The sequence below is a fragment of the Gigantopelta aegis genome, chromosome 6 (assembly GCF_016097555.1).
Source record: "Gigantopelta aegis isolate Gae_Host chromosome 6, Gae_host_genome, whole genome shotgun sequence".
NCBI lineage: Eukaryota > Metazoa > Mollusca > Gastropoda > Neomphalida > Peltospiridae > Gigantopelta > Gigantopelta aegis.
Window position 1 is genome coordinate 76,191,605 of NC_054704.1, and position 19,282 is coordinate 76,210,886.

Genomic DNA, 19,282 nt, shown 5'->3' on the forward strand with positions numbered 1-19,282 from the left:
GACTGTTTATTATGACCTCTCTCTAAGTGTGTGTTAATTGTTGTGTTGTTTTAGAATTGGACTGTTTATTATGACCTCTCTCTGAGTGTGTGTTAATTGTTGTGTTGTTTTAGAATTGGACTGTTTATTATGACCTCTCTCTGAGTGTGTGTTAATTGTTGTATTGTTTTAGAATTGGACTGTTTATTATGACCTCTCTCTGAGTGTGTGTTAATTGTTGTATTGTTTTAGAATTGGACTGTTTATTATGACCTCTCTCTGAGTGTGTGTTAATTGTTGTATTGTTTTAGAATTGGACTGTTTATTATGACCTCTCTCTGAGTGTGTGTTAATTGTTGTATTGTTTTAGAATTGGACTGTTTATTATGACCTCTCTCTGGGTGTGTGTTAATTGTTGTATTGTTTTAGAATTGGACTGTTTATTATGACCTCTATCTAAGTGTGTGTTAATTGTTGTGTTGTTTTAGAATTGGACTGTTTATTATGACCTCTCTCTAAGTGTGTGTTAATTGTTGTGTTGTTTTAGAATTGGACTGTTTATTATGACCTCTCTCTGAGTGTGTGTTAATTGTTGTATTGTTTTAGAATTGGACTGTTTATTATGACCTCTCTCTAAGTGTGTGTTAATTGTTGTATTGTTTTAGAATTGGACTGTTTATTATGACCTCTCTCTCTGAGTGTGTGTTAATTGTTGTATTGTTTTAGAATTGGACTGTTTATTATGACCTCTCTCTAAGTGTGTGTTAATTGTTGTGTTGTTTTAGAATTGGACTGTTTATTATGACCTCTATCTAAGACCTCTCTCTGAGTGTGTGTTAATTGTTGTGTTGTTTTAGAATTGGACTGTTTATTATGACCTCTCTCTAAGTGTGTGTTAATTGTTGTATTGTTTTAGAATTGGACTGTTTATTATGACCTCTCTCTAAGTGTGTGTTAATTGTTATGTTGTTTTAGAATTGGACTGTTTATTATGACCTCTCTCTAAGTGTGTGTTAATTGTTGTATTGTTTTAGAATTGGACTGTTTATTATGACCTCTCTAAGTGTGTGTTGATTGTTGTGTTGCTTCAGAATTGGACTATTTATATATGATTTGGTGTGTTTGTGTTAATTGTTGTGTTGTTTTAGAATTGGATTGTTTATTATGACCTCTTTCTCTAAGTGTGTTAATTGTTGTATTGTTTTAGAATTGGATTGTTTATTATGACCTCTCTCTAAGTGTGTGTTAATTGTTGTGTTGTTTTAGAATTGGACTGTTTATTATGACCTCTCTCTGAGTGTGTGTTAATTGTTGTGTTGTTTTAGAATTGGACTGTTTATTATGACCTCTCTAAGTGTGTGTTGATTGTTGTGTTGCTTCAGAATTGGACTATTTATATATGATTACGTGTGTTTGTGTTAATTGTTGTGTTGTTTCTGAATTGGACTATTTATATATGATTTCGTGTGTTTTTGTTAATTGTTGTGTTGTTTCTGAATTGGACTATTTATATATGATTCCGTGTGTTTGTGTTGATTGTTGTGTTGCTTCAGAATTGGACTATTTATATATGATTCGGTGTGTTTGTGTTAATTGTTGTGTTGTTTCTGAATTGGACTATTTATATATGATTCCGTGTGTTTGTGTTGATTGTTGTGTTGCTTCAGAATTGGACTATTTATATATGATTCGGTGTGTTTGTGTTAATTGTGTTAACAATCTGATTAAAATTAGCTCTACTGGTCTCACAAGTAGATCTGATAGCATTGTGTGGTGACATGTTCAGGTGACATTTCATCTGTAAATAACAATTTAAATATCGACCAATTACACTTCGCCTTTTATAACGTTATTCGGGAGCATACAAATTCTAAAAATATCGGTCGAGACAATTTATGCAATAGGCGAACTTGTTGGTCTATTATAACATTAAAAAACAGGGAAAAGTGCAGTAATAAACTCTGGATTGTATACTAGTATAAACAGATTTTATGGCTATACCATCACAGGGGTTTTTTTTGTCTTGAAACAAAATTTTATATAAAATTTTATATTGAAATTAGTTTCCGGCATACTTCATAAATCACTCGAATCATTTCGTATACCCTCGGCATAATCCCAAATGTTTTCAAATTCTTTTCAAATCACTGGCATGATTTTGCAAGTACGATTTTGATTGGTAGAATGAAAGGTCAACTGGACATGAGCTCCAACTGGATGCTGTTAGATCCACAGGTAATAGTGGAGCTAATTTTAATTAGATTGTTTGTGTTAATTGTTGTGTTGGTTCAGAATTGGACTATTTATATATGATTCGGTGTGTTTGTGTTAATTGTGTTGGTTCAGAATTGGACTATTTATATATGATTCGGTGTGTTTGTGTTAATTGTTGTGTTGCTTCAGAATTGGACTATTTATATATGATTCGGTGTGTTTGTGTTAATTGTTGTGCTGTTTCAGAATTGGACTATTTATATATGATTCTGTGTGTTTGTGTTAATTGTCATGCTGTTTCAGGACTGGACACATAACTTCAGCCGAGGCTGCTTCTACCTGGAGGATGGGAAAATAATCAACAACCAGTACTCGCTCAGTCTGCCAGAGGACTGCAGTGTGTGGTTCACCATCAAACCCATCAGAATTGGAGAAGGGGGTGAGTACAAGACAAAACGAGTGACTGTGAGATGAATAGTTATCAGTAAGAAGATTAAATTATTCTAATTTAACTATGCTGTTAATACTATTGTAGCGTTGTTAAGTCTTGTTTTTTAAGGCATTCATCATCTTTCTTTAAAAGTAGGAGGCTGCATGACAAAACTAGGTACAGTAAGGTAAGCACGAGAAATAGCCAATTGTGTACCAGCCTCTGTTGTATAGTTGCTAAGCCATCGGACTTCAGGCTGGTAGATACTGGGTTCACAGCTCGGTACCGGTTCCGGCCACCCAGAGCAAGTTTAATGACTCAGTGGGTAGGTGTAAGACCACTACACCCGACTTCTCTAACTAGTGACTAACAACTAACCAGGGTTTCTGCCAGAGGGTAAAACGGGTATGGCGCCATACCCAAAACATTTTGCAGATTTTTAAGTTAACCTTTTGACAAAATTAATTACTCTTATCATTACTATATGATTTTGTTAACCCTAACCCTAAATGTAACCCATTTTCTTTCTGGGCTAGCAAAACCCCCATACCCCCTTGTTGACTGTGGTTGCATTTAATTCCATAGCACCAAACCCAGACATTTCTTTCTTGCAGAAACACTGCTAATCACTAACCCACTGTCCTGCACAGACAGTCCAGATAGCTGAGATGTGTGCTTGAATCTTAATTGGATATATAGCATGAAAATAAATGAAATTAAAACAAATGAAATAGCCTAATAATGAACACTGATTATTATAATTAATATGCAGACATTTATAGAATATTTATGTTATCACTTTTTCAAAAACTAAAGTATTAAGCTACCTGTATATAAGAACTATGATTAAATCATGTAATCTGTGTGTAATATTGGGGCAGAACGTAGTCCAGTGGTACAGTGCCTGCCTGATGTGTGGTCGGTTTAGGATCGATCCCCGTTGGTGGACACATTGTATTATTTCTCATTCCAGTCAGTGCACCACAACTGGTATATCGAGTGGCTGTGGTATGTACTATCCTGTTTGTGGGATGATGAATATATAAAAAATCCCTTGCTGCTAATCAGTAAGAGTAGCCCATGAAGATACAGCAGAGGGTTTCTTCTCTAATTATCACTGTGATCCTTTACCATATGTCTGACACCATTTACATGTAACTGTAGTTAAGATGTGCTGAATGTGTCAGTTAAATAAAACATTTCTTTCTTTTTTCTTTTTCTGTATGCATTAATTTTACACACACTGTTGTTCAGGTGTAACTGAAAATGGATTTCCAGTGGACACAGCTTTGTTTATTCTGAGGGACAGAGGTCATTCACACGGACAGAGAGTGGTCACGTTCACAGAACAGAGAGACTCTCAAGGGGTGAGTATAATGCTAGTGGCAGACTGTCAACTGTTAAGACGAAGTTGGCCAACTCGACAGTTGTGTTGTAATTTCCCCAACTCCCGACTTAAACGAGTGCGTTCAGATTTACAACGAATGGGTTATATGATGAGAATTGAGTTGTAAGAGCGCTCACACAGCAACTGGAAAGTCGTAGAAGTTGTGACAGTAAAAAGTTGGCTAACTTGGTGCTGGCAGTTGGTAATCCAATCTAGCTATACTCTTAAACGTTAGCTTTATAAAAAAAGTAAAAAATGTCTTGCCAAGTTGTACATACATACCAGGAGATGGCATTACATATGTTTTCATTTCCAATAAAGGCTACTTTAATTTTATAAATATTTTTTTTAATTCTGCATTAAAATTGCTTCTTTTTGGGGGGATTAAAAGGAAAAATTACCTTGAGTTAACTCCCTTGAATAGTAAACTAATCCATGTGATTTTCACGATCTGCCTTGTAGTGTATGTACTGAAACACTTTGTGAACACATGTATATATTTTGTAAGATGCTTTGCTGCACTTACGTGAAAGCAAAAGTAGGGTCACCTCAACCACTTACTAACATGGAAAATAATGCATGATAATAAATGTTGCAACTTAATGTTGGGTGCAAATGGTGCAAAATTTATACTCATTCAATCTTTTCCTGGTTTACAGTAACTTAAAAACAAACAATATTTAGGCAAAGATGATTTCATACTAAATGTGTCACCTTTTTTTTTCGGGGGGGGGGGGGGGGGGTACTTGGAATTTCTCTGTTGCCATTTAAAATAATATAAAAATTATCTTCTGTGTCAGAAATACGGAGTTCGCTGTGACCTGAAAGCGGGGAAGTACAAGCTCATTCCATTCTCGACAGGATGTCGACTGACACCGAGCAGGCATCACCCGAAACACGAGTCTAAACTGGTTCAGAAGGACAAGCACAATAACTTTGTCCTCACCAAGGTTTTCAGGTAGGTTCAGACAGCCATGGATATAACTAGAGAACAGGAAGGAAATGTTTTATTTAACGACGCACTCAACACATTTTATTTACGGTTATATGGCATCAGACATATGGTTAAGGACCACACAGATATTGAGAGTGGAAACCCACTGTCGCCACTTCATGGGTTACTCTTTTCGATTAGCAGCAAGAGATCTTTTATATGCACCATCCCACAGAGAGGATAACACATACCATGGCCTTTGATATACCAGTCCTGGTGCACTGGCTGGAACAAGAAATAGCCCAATGGGTCAGTCGATGGGGATCGATCCCAAATCATAGGTACTTGATGACAGGATAATAAACCATTTCCCAATGACACTAATACATGATCCGGTGGTTACTGCATTGAGTTCGTCACTGTGATTGAAAGCCCAATGTCCGATAAATATTCAGTACTATTTTTGTTTTGTTTTATTTTGTTTTAACAGCACCCTATCCTAAGCATTTTGATTCGCGTTTTATTCCTGGCCAGGACGAAGTGAGGATTTTACCCCGCCCATAATGCAAATTTTAAAACATGAAACTACATGAGAAAAATGTAAAAATAAGTTTTTAAATTTTTTTACAGCTTAATTTGTATCGTATGCTTCTAGAAAAAATACCTTATGACGTTGATATAATCAGGTATTAAAAACACTTCATCAGGACATTTAATGACACCACTAGAGCACATTGATTTATTAATCATCGGTTCATGTTCGAAAATTGTGATTTGATGTTGCAAGTATTTTGTTCTCTGGATATACAATTTGTCATGTTTCTATTTTCACAGAAAGGCCCTCGATGAAATATTTGATATGGTCGACCTGGACGAAAACGGCCTGTTGAGTCGGGAGGAGTTCAATCTGTACACATGGAGGACCAGTGGGGACGAAGTGGCTGATGAAGAATGGGATGTAGTTGAAAGTAAGTTGAAGTGGTCCTTGTAGTCGAAAGTAAGTTTAGATCATAGTATTTGTAGTTGAAAGCATGTTTAAGTGGTATTTCAGGTTGAAATGTTTTGTTGTTGAAAGGTTTCAGTGGATTTGTAGTTGAAAGTGAGTTTAAGTGATATTTGTAGTTGAAAGTAAGTTTAAGTGATATTTGTAGTTGAAAGTAAATTAAGTGGTGATGGTAGTTGAAAGTATTTTTAAGTGGTATCTGGAGTTGACATAAAGTTTTTTTAAGTGGTATTTATTGTTGAAAGGATGTTTTGGTGATGTTTGTAGTTAACATTAAATTTTAGTTGTATTTGTAGTTAAAAGTATGTTTAAGTTGCATTTGTAGTTGAAAGTAAGCTTAAGTGTCTGTGGTTAAAATTGAGTTTAAGTAGATTTGTGGTTGAAAGTAAACTGGCATTTGTAGTTAAAACTAATATTTTTGTACTTCAAAGAATTTGTTTTTAATGTTTGTATTCAGTAATCAGTAGCTGTTGTACATCTAATTAATAATTATAATTTACCTAAACATTTAAAATACAATATTTAAATAAATCAATTGAATTGCTGTAATGTTATCTTGTGCTAGCCTATTTGTTATCTTCGTTACAGCCAACTGTGATCTACAGGATGGACAGATCACGAGGGAGGGCTTTCTTCACCTCACGGAAATGGAAGCCAAAGAGTCCGATGGGGACGAGAAAGATTTGTGGATTACCCTGGAGAACATGGGCTACGACAAGTCCCTTGTTTTGTCTGAGGTAAAATACCGGAGGCACTCTTTAAAAAAACAAAATTCTAGTAAGGCTTTCAGTACAAAATGTATGCAGTGACACTCTTCTAAACCAGATACCGTATTTGACCGGAAATAAGCCCAGGGGGCCAAGACAACTCATTGTGAGCTTGGCATGGGGTGGGCTTATTCCCAGACAAGGGGCCAGTTTTGTTGAAATTTTTTTAAATAATTATAATTAAAATAAATAACAATATTTAAATGAACTAGGAAAAAAACAAAAAAACGTTCAGTAGCACATCTATTAATTAGTGTTCCATTTGTTATTAATAAATAATAATTGTTTATTAATTAAATTGTTTGTTTTTTTACTAGTATCTAATTATCAGAAACACACCTTCTATGTTACAATTACTTACCAGTGCTGTTTATTTACATCCAAAATTTAATGCTGAGAAGACTTAAAACAACAGCAATTAACAACAAACTCAATAGCCTATACACACGTTTCTGACACGGGCAGCTAGCTTACACTGCAAAGAATTGTCAATCTAAGGTCTTGTTCTTAGCCAATCAGAATACGGTATTTGCTTAATTAGCATTAACTGCGGACCCAGTGTGGTGGTAAAAATAGACACTGGTTTTTAGTTCATACTTGGCTTGGATACTTCAGAGAAATACTGCAGGCATGAAATTGAAAACAATGTTACACACTGTTATTGTTAGACTGCTAAATCTCACTGGTGGTAAAATATTGTGTTACATTTGTGTTTAATTATCTGCAGGAGGTATGACCTTTTAAATGAACTTTGAGCAAACTTGCAATTTCATGTTATTTATAAGGTGACGAAGTTGGGGGTGGGCTTATTTACGAATGAGGGCTTAATTTCTTAAATGCTATCAAAACGGAGGGGGGCTTATTCAAAGACATGGGCTTATTTCCGGTCAAATACGGTACTCACGAGACCAAGTAAAAACACTGGAGGCACTCTTTAAAAAAACAAAATTCTAGTAAGGCTTTCAGTACAAAATGTATGCAGTGACACTCTTCTAAACCAGATACTCACGAGACCAAGTAAAAACACCGGAGGCACTCTTTGAAAAAACAAAATTCTAGTAAGGCTTTCAGTACAAAATGTATGCAGTGACACTCTTCTAAACCAGATACTCACGAGACCAAGTAAAAACACCGGAGGCACTCTTTAAAAAAACAAAATTCTAGTAAGGCTTTCAGTACAAAATGTATGCAGTGAAACCTTTCTAAACCAAACACTCAAGGCACCAAGTAACATGGACAACAAACTCTTCAAGTGTGGATTTCTTACAAGGTTTTTTTTTCCGTTGTTGTATTTTGACACCTGGGCCCATGCTTACAAAACGTTTAGAGTCCAGACTTAAGAATCTGAGACTGTAATGACATGGCAACGCCATACAAATTGTATGTGTGTGACGTCATTGGAGATTGAATCTAGACTCTAAACATTTTATAAACACGGACCTTTGTCTGTATATAAAGTGTTAGTGTGGACTTGATCATATTTCATCTTTGTTGTATTTTGAAGCACTGTCTGTATATAAAATGTTAGTGCGGACTTGTTAATTAGATATATTTTTTAGAATATATTTGAAAGCTGTGTATATAAAATGTTAATCAGGTTTCTTCCTTGCTGTATTTAGGCGTGTCCATTCCGATTGGACGTGTACACTGAGGACTGTGAGAATGTGGAACTGAAGGTGTCGACGAATGAACCAACCGACGAGTATGTCGAAGAAGCTGTGTGTGAATCGGTCGTATCAAAGGTAATCACAGGTTTATCTACGTCTAGTAGCAACCTTTGAATTTTTATATTGATGTTGATCATCAATTCATTGTATATTGATGTTGATCATCAATTAATTTTATATAGATGTTGATCATCAATTCATTATATATTGATGTTGATCATCAATTCATTATATATTGATGTTGATCATCAATTCATTGTATATTTATGTTGATCATCAATTCATTTTATATTGATGTTGATCATCAATTCATTGTATATTGATGTTGATCATCAGTTCATTGTATATTGATGTAGATCATCAATTCGTTGTATATTGATGTAGATATTAATTCATTTTATATTGATGTAGATCATCAATGCATTGTATATTGATGTAGATCATCAATTCATTGCATATTGATGTTGATCATCAATTCATTTTATATTGATGTTGATCATCAATTCATTGTATATTGATGTTGATCATCAATTCATTGTATATTGATCATCAGTTCATTTTATATTGATGATTATCAATTTGTTTTATATTTATGTTGATTATCAATTCATTTTTTATTGATGTTGATCATTACCTTTGTTTTATGCTGGAGTGATGTGAGACATTCATTCATTCGATTTATCAGTAATATAAAATTCGTAAAGAAAAATATATTAAGACTTTTTTCTCTGGGTTTTTGTTTGTTTTGTTAAACATTTTATTGTTGTTTTAATCATACATCAGTAAGTATTACTTGGCTGCTGTGCTAACAAATGCAGCTTTTTACTGGAATAAAAACAAAAAAATCTACAAACCAAATAAAATGAAACAAAAACATTTATGACCTTTTCAGTTTCCACTTTTATCAATAAGGTAAGTGATATTTTTCAACATGATCTGCTTGACATGTTTTCCAAAAGCCAGTGCAGAGGTATATGCAGGGGGTGGGTTTCGGGGTTCAAAACACCCTCCCCCCTACCCCTGCTGAATCAGAATATTTTTTTTACCCAAGATGTTTATGCTGAGGTGTCAGTATACATCCGTCATAGTATATTTATTTATGTCTGCAGGGTGAAAGCTCAAAGATCAAGGGAATGCGAGACCTTACGTTATACAACTACATTGGCGAAACCAGGGCAACCATTGTTGTGAAAAACGGGGTAAGTTCTTGTCTGCTTTCCACAGCTGCTTGGAGTATATTTATAAACCATGTATCATAATTGTTTTATGTCTGATTAAGTAACCATAGCTGTGGGCTCCAGCCAGTGCACCATGACTGGTATATCAAAGGCTGTGGTATGTGTTATCCTGTCTGTGGGTTGGTACATATAAAAGATCCCTTACCCATGAAGTGGCGACTGCAAGTTTGTTTCCTCTCTCAATATCCGTGTGGTCCGTAACCATATGTCCGACGCCATATAACCATTAATAAAATGTGTTGCGTGTATCGTTAAATAAAACATTTCCTTCCTTCCTTCCATAGCTGTGGAAAATGATGTAACTGCTCATATATTTCCCGTAGATGATGGGAGTATATTCATAAACTCTGTATCAAAATTATTAAAGTGACAGACCCTAATTTTTAAACTCTGTGGCATATTTTTCATTTTTATAGCAGCTTTTGATAATTGACATCAGACATTACTTACATTTTATTGTTTAGAATGTCTATTTCCATACATCACAATTATTTATGGTCACCCTGGTGTTTGTAGTGCTATGAAATGAACTTTTGATCATTTTAAAAATGCATGTACTTCTGAGAAGTAATGGTTATGGAGACAAGCTCTAGTTTATTTTAGGGGCAGGACGTAGCCCAGTGGTAAAGCACTCACTTGATGCACGGTCGGTCTGGGATCAATCCCCGTCGGTGGGCCCATTGGGCTATTTTACATTCCAGCCAGTGCACCACGACTGGTATACCAAAGGCCGTGGTATGTACTATCCTTATCTGTGGGAAGGTGCATATAAAAGATCCCTTGCTGCTAATCGAAAAGAGTAGCCCATGAAGTGGCGCCAGTGGGTTTCCTCTCTGAATATCTGTGTGGTCCTTAACCGTATGTCTGACGCCATATAACCATAAATAAAAATGTGTTGAGTGCGTCGTTAAGTAAAACATTTCTTTCTTTCTTTAGTCTATTTTAGAATGTATTTCCTCATTTCAGCATCACAGACTCTTGTTTCACAATATTGTAACTTTATCCAGATGTGTTATAGGTCTGTAGATTAAGCAAACTTAAGGTATATTTTCACGTGCTCAAACTAGGGTATGCGACTTTTAACACCTGTTTTAAAAATGTATTACAAATAATAGTTGGCTCTACTAATATAATGATAGATTATAAAACTCCACAACTGATGGTCCCTCAGAAATGTTAACTGTAATTTTTCCTAGTTTGAATGAAAAAATTGATGTAAATATGCTGGGGTTTGAGTTTGTTTTCATGTACATGTAGAAAACAGATATTGAATACTGTAGGTATTAAAAGTAAAATTAGCAATTTGAAGAGTCTTTCCCAGTAGAACATGACAATAGTCCTAATAATAGTCCTTTTCATAGTCCTAATAATTTAAATCATTCTTATGTTAAATTATTCTAACCGAATGCATGATCGAAAGTTGATTGGTTGGTGCAAACCAATTATAACGGATGATTGAAGATGAAATTCTAACACTAGTGACAGGTGTCATTGAACAAATATCCCTTTCCTGTCTTCTCTAGACACCTTTATTAAAAGATCTATGTTTTCTTTTCTTTTTCTTCCAGTCTTCGTCACAGGTTTCCGTGGAACTGGACTGTAGTGGCAGCCGGAATTGCATCAGTAACCCCAACACATTACAGCACACAGTGTCTGTACCAGCTCAAACTACAGTGGTGAGTCATCACTTTGTTATAGCAGTGGACATTGTATACTGATGGAAAACAAGAAGGGATCACGCCAACACTGGTATCAGGAAAGAGTGACTGCAATCAAAAACCTCAATCCATGTTATTAGGAAGTTAACCGTATATTACTGACAATTCAGTTTCTCACTACCATAGGCATCAGGGGATGGGGGGGGGGGGGGGGGGGGGGGGGGGTGGTAGGCACAGAAGTGCATTGGAGACGTAGCCCAGCTGTAAAGCGTTCTCTTGATGTGCGGTCGGTTTGGGATCGATCCCCATCAGTGGGCCCATTGGGCTATTTCTGGCTCCAGCCCATGAAGTGGCAACAGTGGGTTTCCTCTCTCAATATCTGTGTCTGATGCCATATAACCATAAATAAAATGTGTTAATTGCATCATTAAATAAAATATTTCCTTCCTTCTGAATTCTGAATGTGCCAGTGTGTGTTCCCCACAACTCAATTGAAAGACAATCTAAATATGGATTTGAATGAATATTTTGGTGGGGTTTTTTCTTCACAAGAATGAAGCTCATAATTCTCCCTGTGATTACGGATATTAGAGCCCGGATTACATCTTCTTACTTTCTTCACACAAGTGTTCACTTTTTCTTTCTTTTTTCAGTATATGTAAAAAAGATTTCAATCCAGACTATTATTATGGGGGTATGATGTAGCTTAGTGAATCTATCATCCTTGGGGAACCATCAGGAGGTTTCCCTATCACAGACCGTGCCCCATGACTGGTATATTTGCATCAGAGGCTGTGGTATGTGCTGTCCTGTCTATGGGAAAGTGCATATAAAAGCTTTTATTGTTTCTTTTCAGTAAGAGTAGCACTGGAATTACTTTCGAACTCTTTTGACCAAATGTCATAATAACCAAATATGTATGTGGGACGGGACGTAGTCTAATGCTAAAGCACTCGCATGATGTGTGGCTGGTCTAGCATCGAGCCCAGTCGTTGGGCCCATTGTGTTATTTCTCGTTCCAGCCAGTCGTCCACAACTGGTGTAACAAAGGTTGTGGTGTATATTGTCCTGTCTATGGTATGATGCATTTAAATCTCTTGCTGCTAATCGAAAAGTGGCAGTGACGGTGGGTTTTCCCACCCCCCTCATTATCTGTGTGGTCCTTAACCATAATATCTGATGACATATAGCCTTACATATAAAATGTGTTGTGTGCATTGTTAAATAAACCATTTCTTTATTTCCAAATAACCATAGTTTAATATTCCTTTGCTTTATGTATTTATTTATTTATTTATATATATTTTTTTGTTCTATTTCAGATTGGATATCATCTTCTACCACATAACGAGAAATCAGGATGGACAGTTCAGTGTTCAGAGAAGATTGTGAAATGAGAAATTATGTTTACGCAAACTATCACTATTTAATGTACAGTAACTACAGTTAGGAAATGCATCTGATCTCATGTTGTCCAGTAAGCATTATTTACTAATATTCCGTATCTAGTGAAGGTTTTTGCTGGAATTTACTTTTTCGGATTATTCATGGCAGAGACCCTTTTATGTCCCACTTCGCTTAATTGCAAGAATATTAACCTAGGCTTCCAGATTTCACAAAAAAAATATTCCTGGTAGCCTATCAGCAAAACAACGGAACCGAAAGTCTGTTACTCTGTTATCATGTTGTATAACCCACAAATGCCATCATTACTGAAAAACTGTTTCCAATGGGTTCTGATGGGGGAAAAAAGGACATGGAATTATAAAAGTGTTTCCAATGGGTTCTGATGGGGAAAAAAAGGACATGGAATTATAAAAGTGTTTCCAATGGGTTCTGATGGGGGAACAAGGACATGGAATTATAAGTGTTTCCAATGGGTTCTGATGGGGAAAAAAAGGACATGGAATTATTAAAGTGTTTCCAATGGGTTCTGATGGGGAAAAAAAGGACATGGAATTATAAAAGTGTTTCCAATGGGTTCTGATGTGTTAAAAAAGGACATGGAATTATAAAAGTGTTTCCCATAAAAAAAAAATATTCTGAAACCGGTAAGCTAAAAAGGAACTGCATAATTTGATAGCTGTACATTTTTTATTACTCTACTTCAGTTAAAAATTGGCAGTATACCAATCGCCCAAAGTGACCTTTATTGACTAAAGGTGACTATGAATTTTATAAAGTAAGTCTTATCAGGCAACCAGCAATTTTAGAAAAATTCATACTCCACAAAAAAAAATAAAAAAAATTATTGATAAAGTATTTGAATATTAAACATTTAGAAGGCAAAAAAAAATACTTCTGGATTTATTTTTTAATTTGCCTTTTTTAGCTGATACAACTTAAATATTTTATTATGTAGAGGCCAAAAAAAACACACAGTTTATTAGAATGTATTTGTAAAAAAATTCTCTTTTATTTGATATTTTTATTACTGTGGCAGCTGTGTTACATTGATTTGAGAATTAAAATAATTAATATTTTATATACATAGCAGAGGTTGAAATACTGCCATCCCAGTTGGTTTTTGCCAGTCAACATCATCATAGGCCAGGAAATGTTTTTTGCCTTTCAGACCGGCAAATATTTTACGTTTTTATTCACACATTATGTTGAGTCAATATTGCTTGGTCCAGCAGGTTCTGATTCAGGCAGGCAGAATTTGTAACTTGCCGGAACAAATATCCGACATGAATTTCAGCCCATTTCCACCCCTTAGATATAATATATGCTCAAAAGTAGGTTTATGTTTTTGATGGATGGTATTCATTCCAAAACCAGTGTGTTGGTGTCCCAGTACCAGTGTGGTGTACTGTCATTTTATTTGCTAATTTTACTGTATGTATGTATGTATATTTATGCACATTACGTAAATACACACACCGGTTACATGTATTGTATGTGTATGGGTATTATGTGTTCATTTAGTGAGTAACATGTTTATGCTCTTGTAGTGATACAACATTTTGAGGAGTCTTACACATATCCAGTGTTCTTCATTGCAACATTCATTCCATATAAACCAAAATATTCCATGTTCCAAAGGTAATTTTTAATCTCTCTCCAGTTTTTAAAATTTTTAATGAATGTACATGTACATCGTTTATAGCTGTATATTATAATTAACAGACATGATGGTTTTCCCGTACTGATTTTTATTTTCTGCTTGTTATAATTTTTAAAGAGTGGTCTTTCGTGACATTTTGCCTTAATTTATGGTGCCAGAGAAAACATTTGTCAAGAATATTACAATCTGAATTTCTTGACTGTCCCATATTGTGATTGGCCTACAGTTTCCAATAAACCAATGATTCACTGCCTAACAAGTTGGCAAACAGTTTTCCTTTTGAAAAAATAGCATCGCATGTTGTTATAGCACATACACACACCAAACCGGAAAGCCATCTCTTAGTCCACATTAACATTACTATGTTCGAGTAAAATCTTCTCTCTTTTTTTTGGTAGGGTGCACAATTATGTCTGAATTAAGCATTTGTTGGAAAATTATAAAAGATATTGTATTAAATTAATGTATATTGGTTAATCGTGGTAATTCTTGTGTAGGTAATAAAGCACAAATTTTAATTGGTGTAACGTACATTGTATGTTTCTTTTTCCGTCCATGTTGCTATCATTTCTTGTCATTTAGGTTTAGGTTGAACCACACTGTCAGGTCATTATTTATTGGTTGTTTTCCGTCCATGTGTTTTTAGGTTTTCACTTTGTATCTGAAATCAGTAGACCGGTTTCTAATGTTTTATTTAATAATGATATATAATATATATTTATACATAATACATTTCATTACATGTATCTATATAGTTTACATTAACAATGTTGTAAGTTTCACATGTGCTGTAAATGTGTCATCACAAATGTGTCATCACATTTTATTTCATAGAATGTGCTCTAAAAGTGATATGTGACATGTCAGTAGGACATATTCTTCTTATGACGTGGTAAAATTAACAAACTCAGAGTATCAGATGTCTGAACGCTTTTACAATGATTGGGAAAACCCCCAACTATTTTTTTTATCTACACACATCAGCATTCTCATAACAAGTAATCGTTTGTGCATACTCTATATTTTTGAAACTAATAAAAATTACATTACAAATTTTACATCATTTACAAGCATTGATTTCAGAATGCCACTGTTTTGTGACAGGTGCTTGAAAGTGTTTATTAGAAGTAATTTGCAAAAGACATTGTTCTTAATTCATCAGTAAAAATTCATATGCATAATAGTTTTTATTTAAACCTTTGCTTTAGCATTGAATAGAAAAATCTTTAAGAAGTAGAATGAATACTGATAGACTACGTACTGATGGACTACGGACTGTGTAACCAAATTATGTTACAATACATTTTAGAAACATCTGGTTGCATTTCTTCTTGTTTTTGGCTCTTTTTTTCTCTTTTTTTTTTTGTGGGGTGGGGGTACATGTAGGTGGGCGAGTGGGAAGGCACAGGTACTATAAAGATTTATTGTTGATTATATAAAGTACATTTTGGGTCTAGTTATTATGTCAAGATGATCTAAACAATATAAAAAAAAATATGGATATCCTTGGCAGCTTTTTAGCCAAAACAGTTTTAAGTTGTGAGTGTCACATTGTTTAGAGAATTAATTATTGGTAGGCATTTTATTTTTCAAAATATATTGATTAAAGAAAAATATACACCTAGAAATTAATTAAGCACTGACTGAATTGTAATGCAGCCAATAAGGCACGGCAAGTATTGCACCCTCTAACCAGTGGACTGTTAGCACTCCCCAAGTCCCTTCCACCAGTCCAGAATTTTGCACCCAGGGCACCTGCCCTGGTGGCCACGCCCACACTACATGTATGCCACTGAGGCACCTGCCCTGGTGGCCACGCCCACACTACATGTATGCCACTGAGGCACCTGCCCTGGTGGCCACGCCCACACTACATGTATGCCACTGAGGCACCTGCCCTGGTGGCCACGCCCACACTACATGTATGCCACTGAGGCACCTGCCCTGGTGGCCACGCCCACACTACATGTATGCCACTGAGGCACCCGCCCTGGTGGCCACGCCCACACTACATGTATGCCACTGAGGCACCCGCCCTGGTGGCCACGCCCACACTACATGTATGCCACTGAGGCACCCGCCCTGGTGGCCACGCCCACACTACATGTATGTCACTGAGGCACCTATAAGTAGTTTTCCTGGCTAGTGGGGTTTAAACCCAATATTAAGAATGTTTACATATTTTGTATACTAGATGTTCACTGAGATGGCATGAATAAGTGGTGCTTAATTAATTTACAGGTGTATATTTCTAGGTTGCTTTTTAATAGTGAGTATGGAACCAATCAAAATAATAAAATATAACAATAGTACTCGACTCATTGTGGTTCACAAAGTAATGGTCACTACAGATCTACAATAGACTTGTCTGATGCTGTTATTTTTATTATTTCAAACAACGTCCAATCTCATTTGGTATTCAGTATTCAGCATTAACATATGTATTTTGAATTTTATTTCACATTCCACAAAGGCCAGCATAATTAGATTCATAATATGCATATTGAATAAACTCCATTTAAAACCACATTTGTGGGGGTTTTTTATTAATGTGTCAGTGTATTGACTGTATTTACCTATTTTAAAAGTACTGTAAATCATAAAATATTAGCGATTTAAAATTTAACAAAATCAGAAACTTTAAAAAAAAAAAAATTTAGTTGTAAGATCAGCTGAAATAATGTTTCTGACGAATCTCGACATTAAGCAGCTTACAGACAACAAAAAATTTAGTAAAAAATTGCATTAAGGTGCATGTTTACTAACTATTGTTGTTTGCTATACTTATGGTTTAATCAACAGCATGTAACCATTGTTGCGGGTTCAGTTAATCACAAACAGAACAATTGCACAAATGTTTTTTGGAACAGTCTTTAAATTTAGCATCATAACATATTGGCGTCTTGCATGACCTCGCTAAATTCGCTAACATTTTATACTCGCTAACATTTCCTGATTTACAGTATGTAGATCAGTATGATATACTCGGTCTACAGGCTGGTAGGTACTGGGTTCGGATCCCAATCGAGGCATGGGTTTTTTAATCTAGATACCGACTCCAAACCCTGAGTGAGTGCTCCGCAAGGCTCAATGGGTAGGTGTAAACCACTTGTACCGACCAGTGATCCATAACTGGTTCAACAAAGGCCATGGTTTGTGCTATCCTGCCTGTGGGAAGCACAAATAAAAGATCCCTTGCTGTCTGTCGTAAAAGAGTAGCCTATGTGGCGACAGCAGGTTTCCTCTCAAAATCTGTGTGGTCCGTAACCATATGTCTGACGCCATATAACTGTAAATAAAATGTGTTGAGTGCGTCGTTAAATAAAACATTTCTTTCAGTATCATATACTGACTTAAGTACGTTTATGAATACAGAGCCTGGGCCCCGTTCCACAAAGTGATCTTAGCACTACGATCACCTTAAGTGCCTATATTAGCTGTGCAGTCAGGGTGATCTTGGGGCTAAGATCATTTCGTGGAACGGGGCCCAGGCTCTGTATTCATAAACGTACTTAAGTCAGTATATGATACTGGTCACTCTTGTGTTAAAATGTGTTTTTTTCCCCAATATATTTTGACCTTAAAGGGGCAATCCTGCTTTTGCTACCATTGTAAGATGTTTCCAACTAACAGCCTTTTTGATGACTAAAACTACACAATAAATATATTTTCTTGTTTAGAATATCAGTATTTGTATAAACAACATGTTTGCTGTCATCGTAATGTTTGTAGCAACCCAAACTGGATTTTACTTCCCAATAATTTCATACATATGAAAAAATATATATTACAATGTAAAATGAACCGTGATTACTACAAACATTAACACACACAATGGATATCCAGACACTGGTGTTTTAAACAAAATATATTTAATATAAATACAGAACTTCGCATACGTTGTTTTCGCTTCCTATTTATTGCACGAGTTTATTTTGTGTAAGAATATATACCACGAGACTGCGTAGCGGTCGAGTGGTATGTTCTTTCGCAAAATAAATGAGGTTTTTAATTTAACATAATAACAACACTTTGTTAAATCTATGATCAAAACTCCATTCATGGATTTGCTCAACATTAAGACTCATACTCTGCAGCAGCCTTGTGTAATATTTCAAATACGATGTGACGTAATTTGTAAATCATATATGACGTCAGTAAATAAAAGGCGCTAACTGCAGTAAAAATAAAAAGGGAATTCCCCATTTAAAAATTCCCGGTCCAGATTGCACGTGTAATACAAAATAAATTTATTACACGGTTTGAAAACGTCTTTATCACTATAGTAAGATTGAATAGGTATGTAATAAATACTTTTATTTGTTAAACAAGCATTCCGAGATTACTGCTAAAGCAATAATATTTTTCGTATCTCCTAAATTCAAGGACCATACCTCTGTGAAAACTGGGTAAATCACCATGAAAGTTAAACTTGGTCTGTGACAATACATGATAAAGCTACAAACCAAATTTTAACACAATATCTCCAGGCCAGAAAAAAAAAAAAAAAGAGTCTGAAAATGTTTTTTTTTTACTTTTCCCCAAGTTCCAGCCATTGCTCCACAACTGGTGTAACATAAGCCGTGGTATGTACTATCCTGTCTGTGCGATGATGCATATCAAAGATCCCTTGCTACTAATCGAAAAGACTAACCCATGAAGTGGCGACAGCAGATTTCCTCTCTCAGTATCTGTGTGGTCCATAACCATATGTCTGACGCAATATAACCATAAATAAAATGTGTCGAATGCATCATTAAATAAAACATTTCCTTCCTTCTCCCAAGTTCATGGGCAATAACTCCGTCAAAATGGGTAAATCGCTATGAAAGTTGAACTTGATCTGTAGCAGTACATGATAGAGCTATACACAATATTTCAAGATCTCAAGGCATTCTTTAAAAAAAAACCCAAGAAAACTATATGTGGGCAGACAGA

The 19,282-nt window shown here is 35.3% G+C and overlaps 1 protein-coding gene across 10 annotated transcripts in view; it reads left to right on the forward strand.

Moving 5' to 3' along the window:
- Positions 1 to 16,871, forward strand: part of LOC121375950 (EF-hand calcium-binding domain-containing protein 7-like) — a 67,925-nt gene extending 51,054 nt beyond the window's left edge. For 9 of the 10 annotated variants that reach the window (XM_041503683.1, XM_041503686.1, XM_041503687.1 and 6 more), the window contains 9 exons: positions 2,497 to 2,632; positions 3,878 to 3,990; positions 4,811 to 4,968; positions 5,779 to 5,912; positions 6,536 to 6,684; positions 8,334 to 8,456; positions 9,491 to 9,580; positions 11,188 to 11,295; positions 12,600 to 16,871. In XM_041503683.1, the coding sequence (XP_041359617.1) occupies positions 2,497 to 2,632; positions 3,878 to 3,990; positions 4,811 to 4,968; positions 5,779 to 5,912; positions 6,536 to 6,684; positions 8,334 to 8,456; positions 9,491 to 9,580; positions 11,188 to 11,295; positions 12,600 to 12,674 (1,086 nt within the window). In that variant the 3' untranslated portion in view covers positions 12,675 to 16,871. The remainder of the gene's footprint in view (positions 1 to 2,496; positions 2,633 to 3,877; positions 3,991 to 4,810; positions 4,969 to 5,778; positions 5,913 to 6,535; positions 6,685 to 8,333; positions 8,457 to 9,490; positions 9,581 to 11,187; positions 11,296 to 12,599) is intronic. The other variant, XR_005958375.1, reaches the window with a different exon arrangement.
- Positions 16,872 to 19,282: the final 2,411 nt, after the last annotated feature.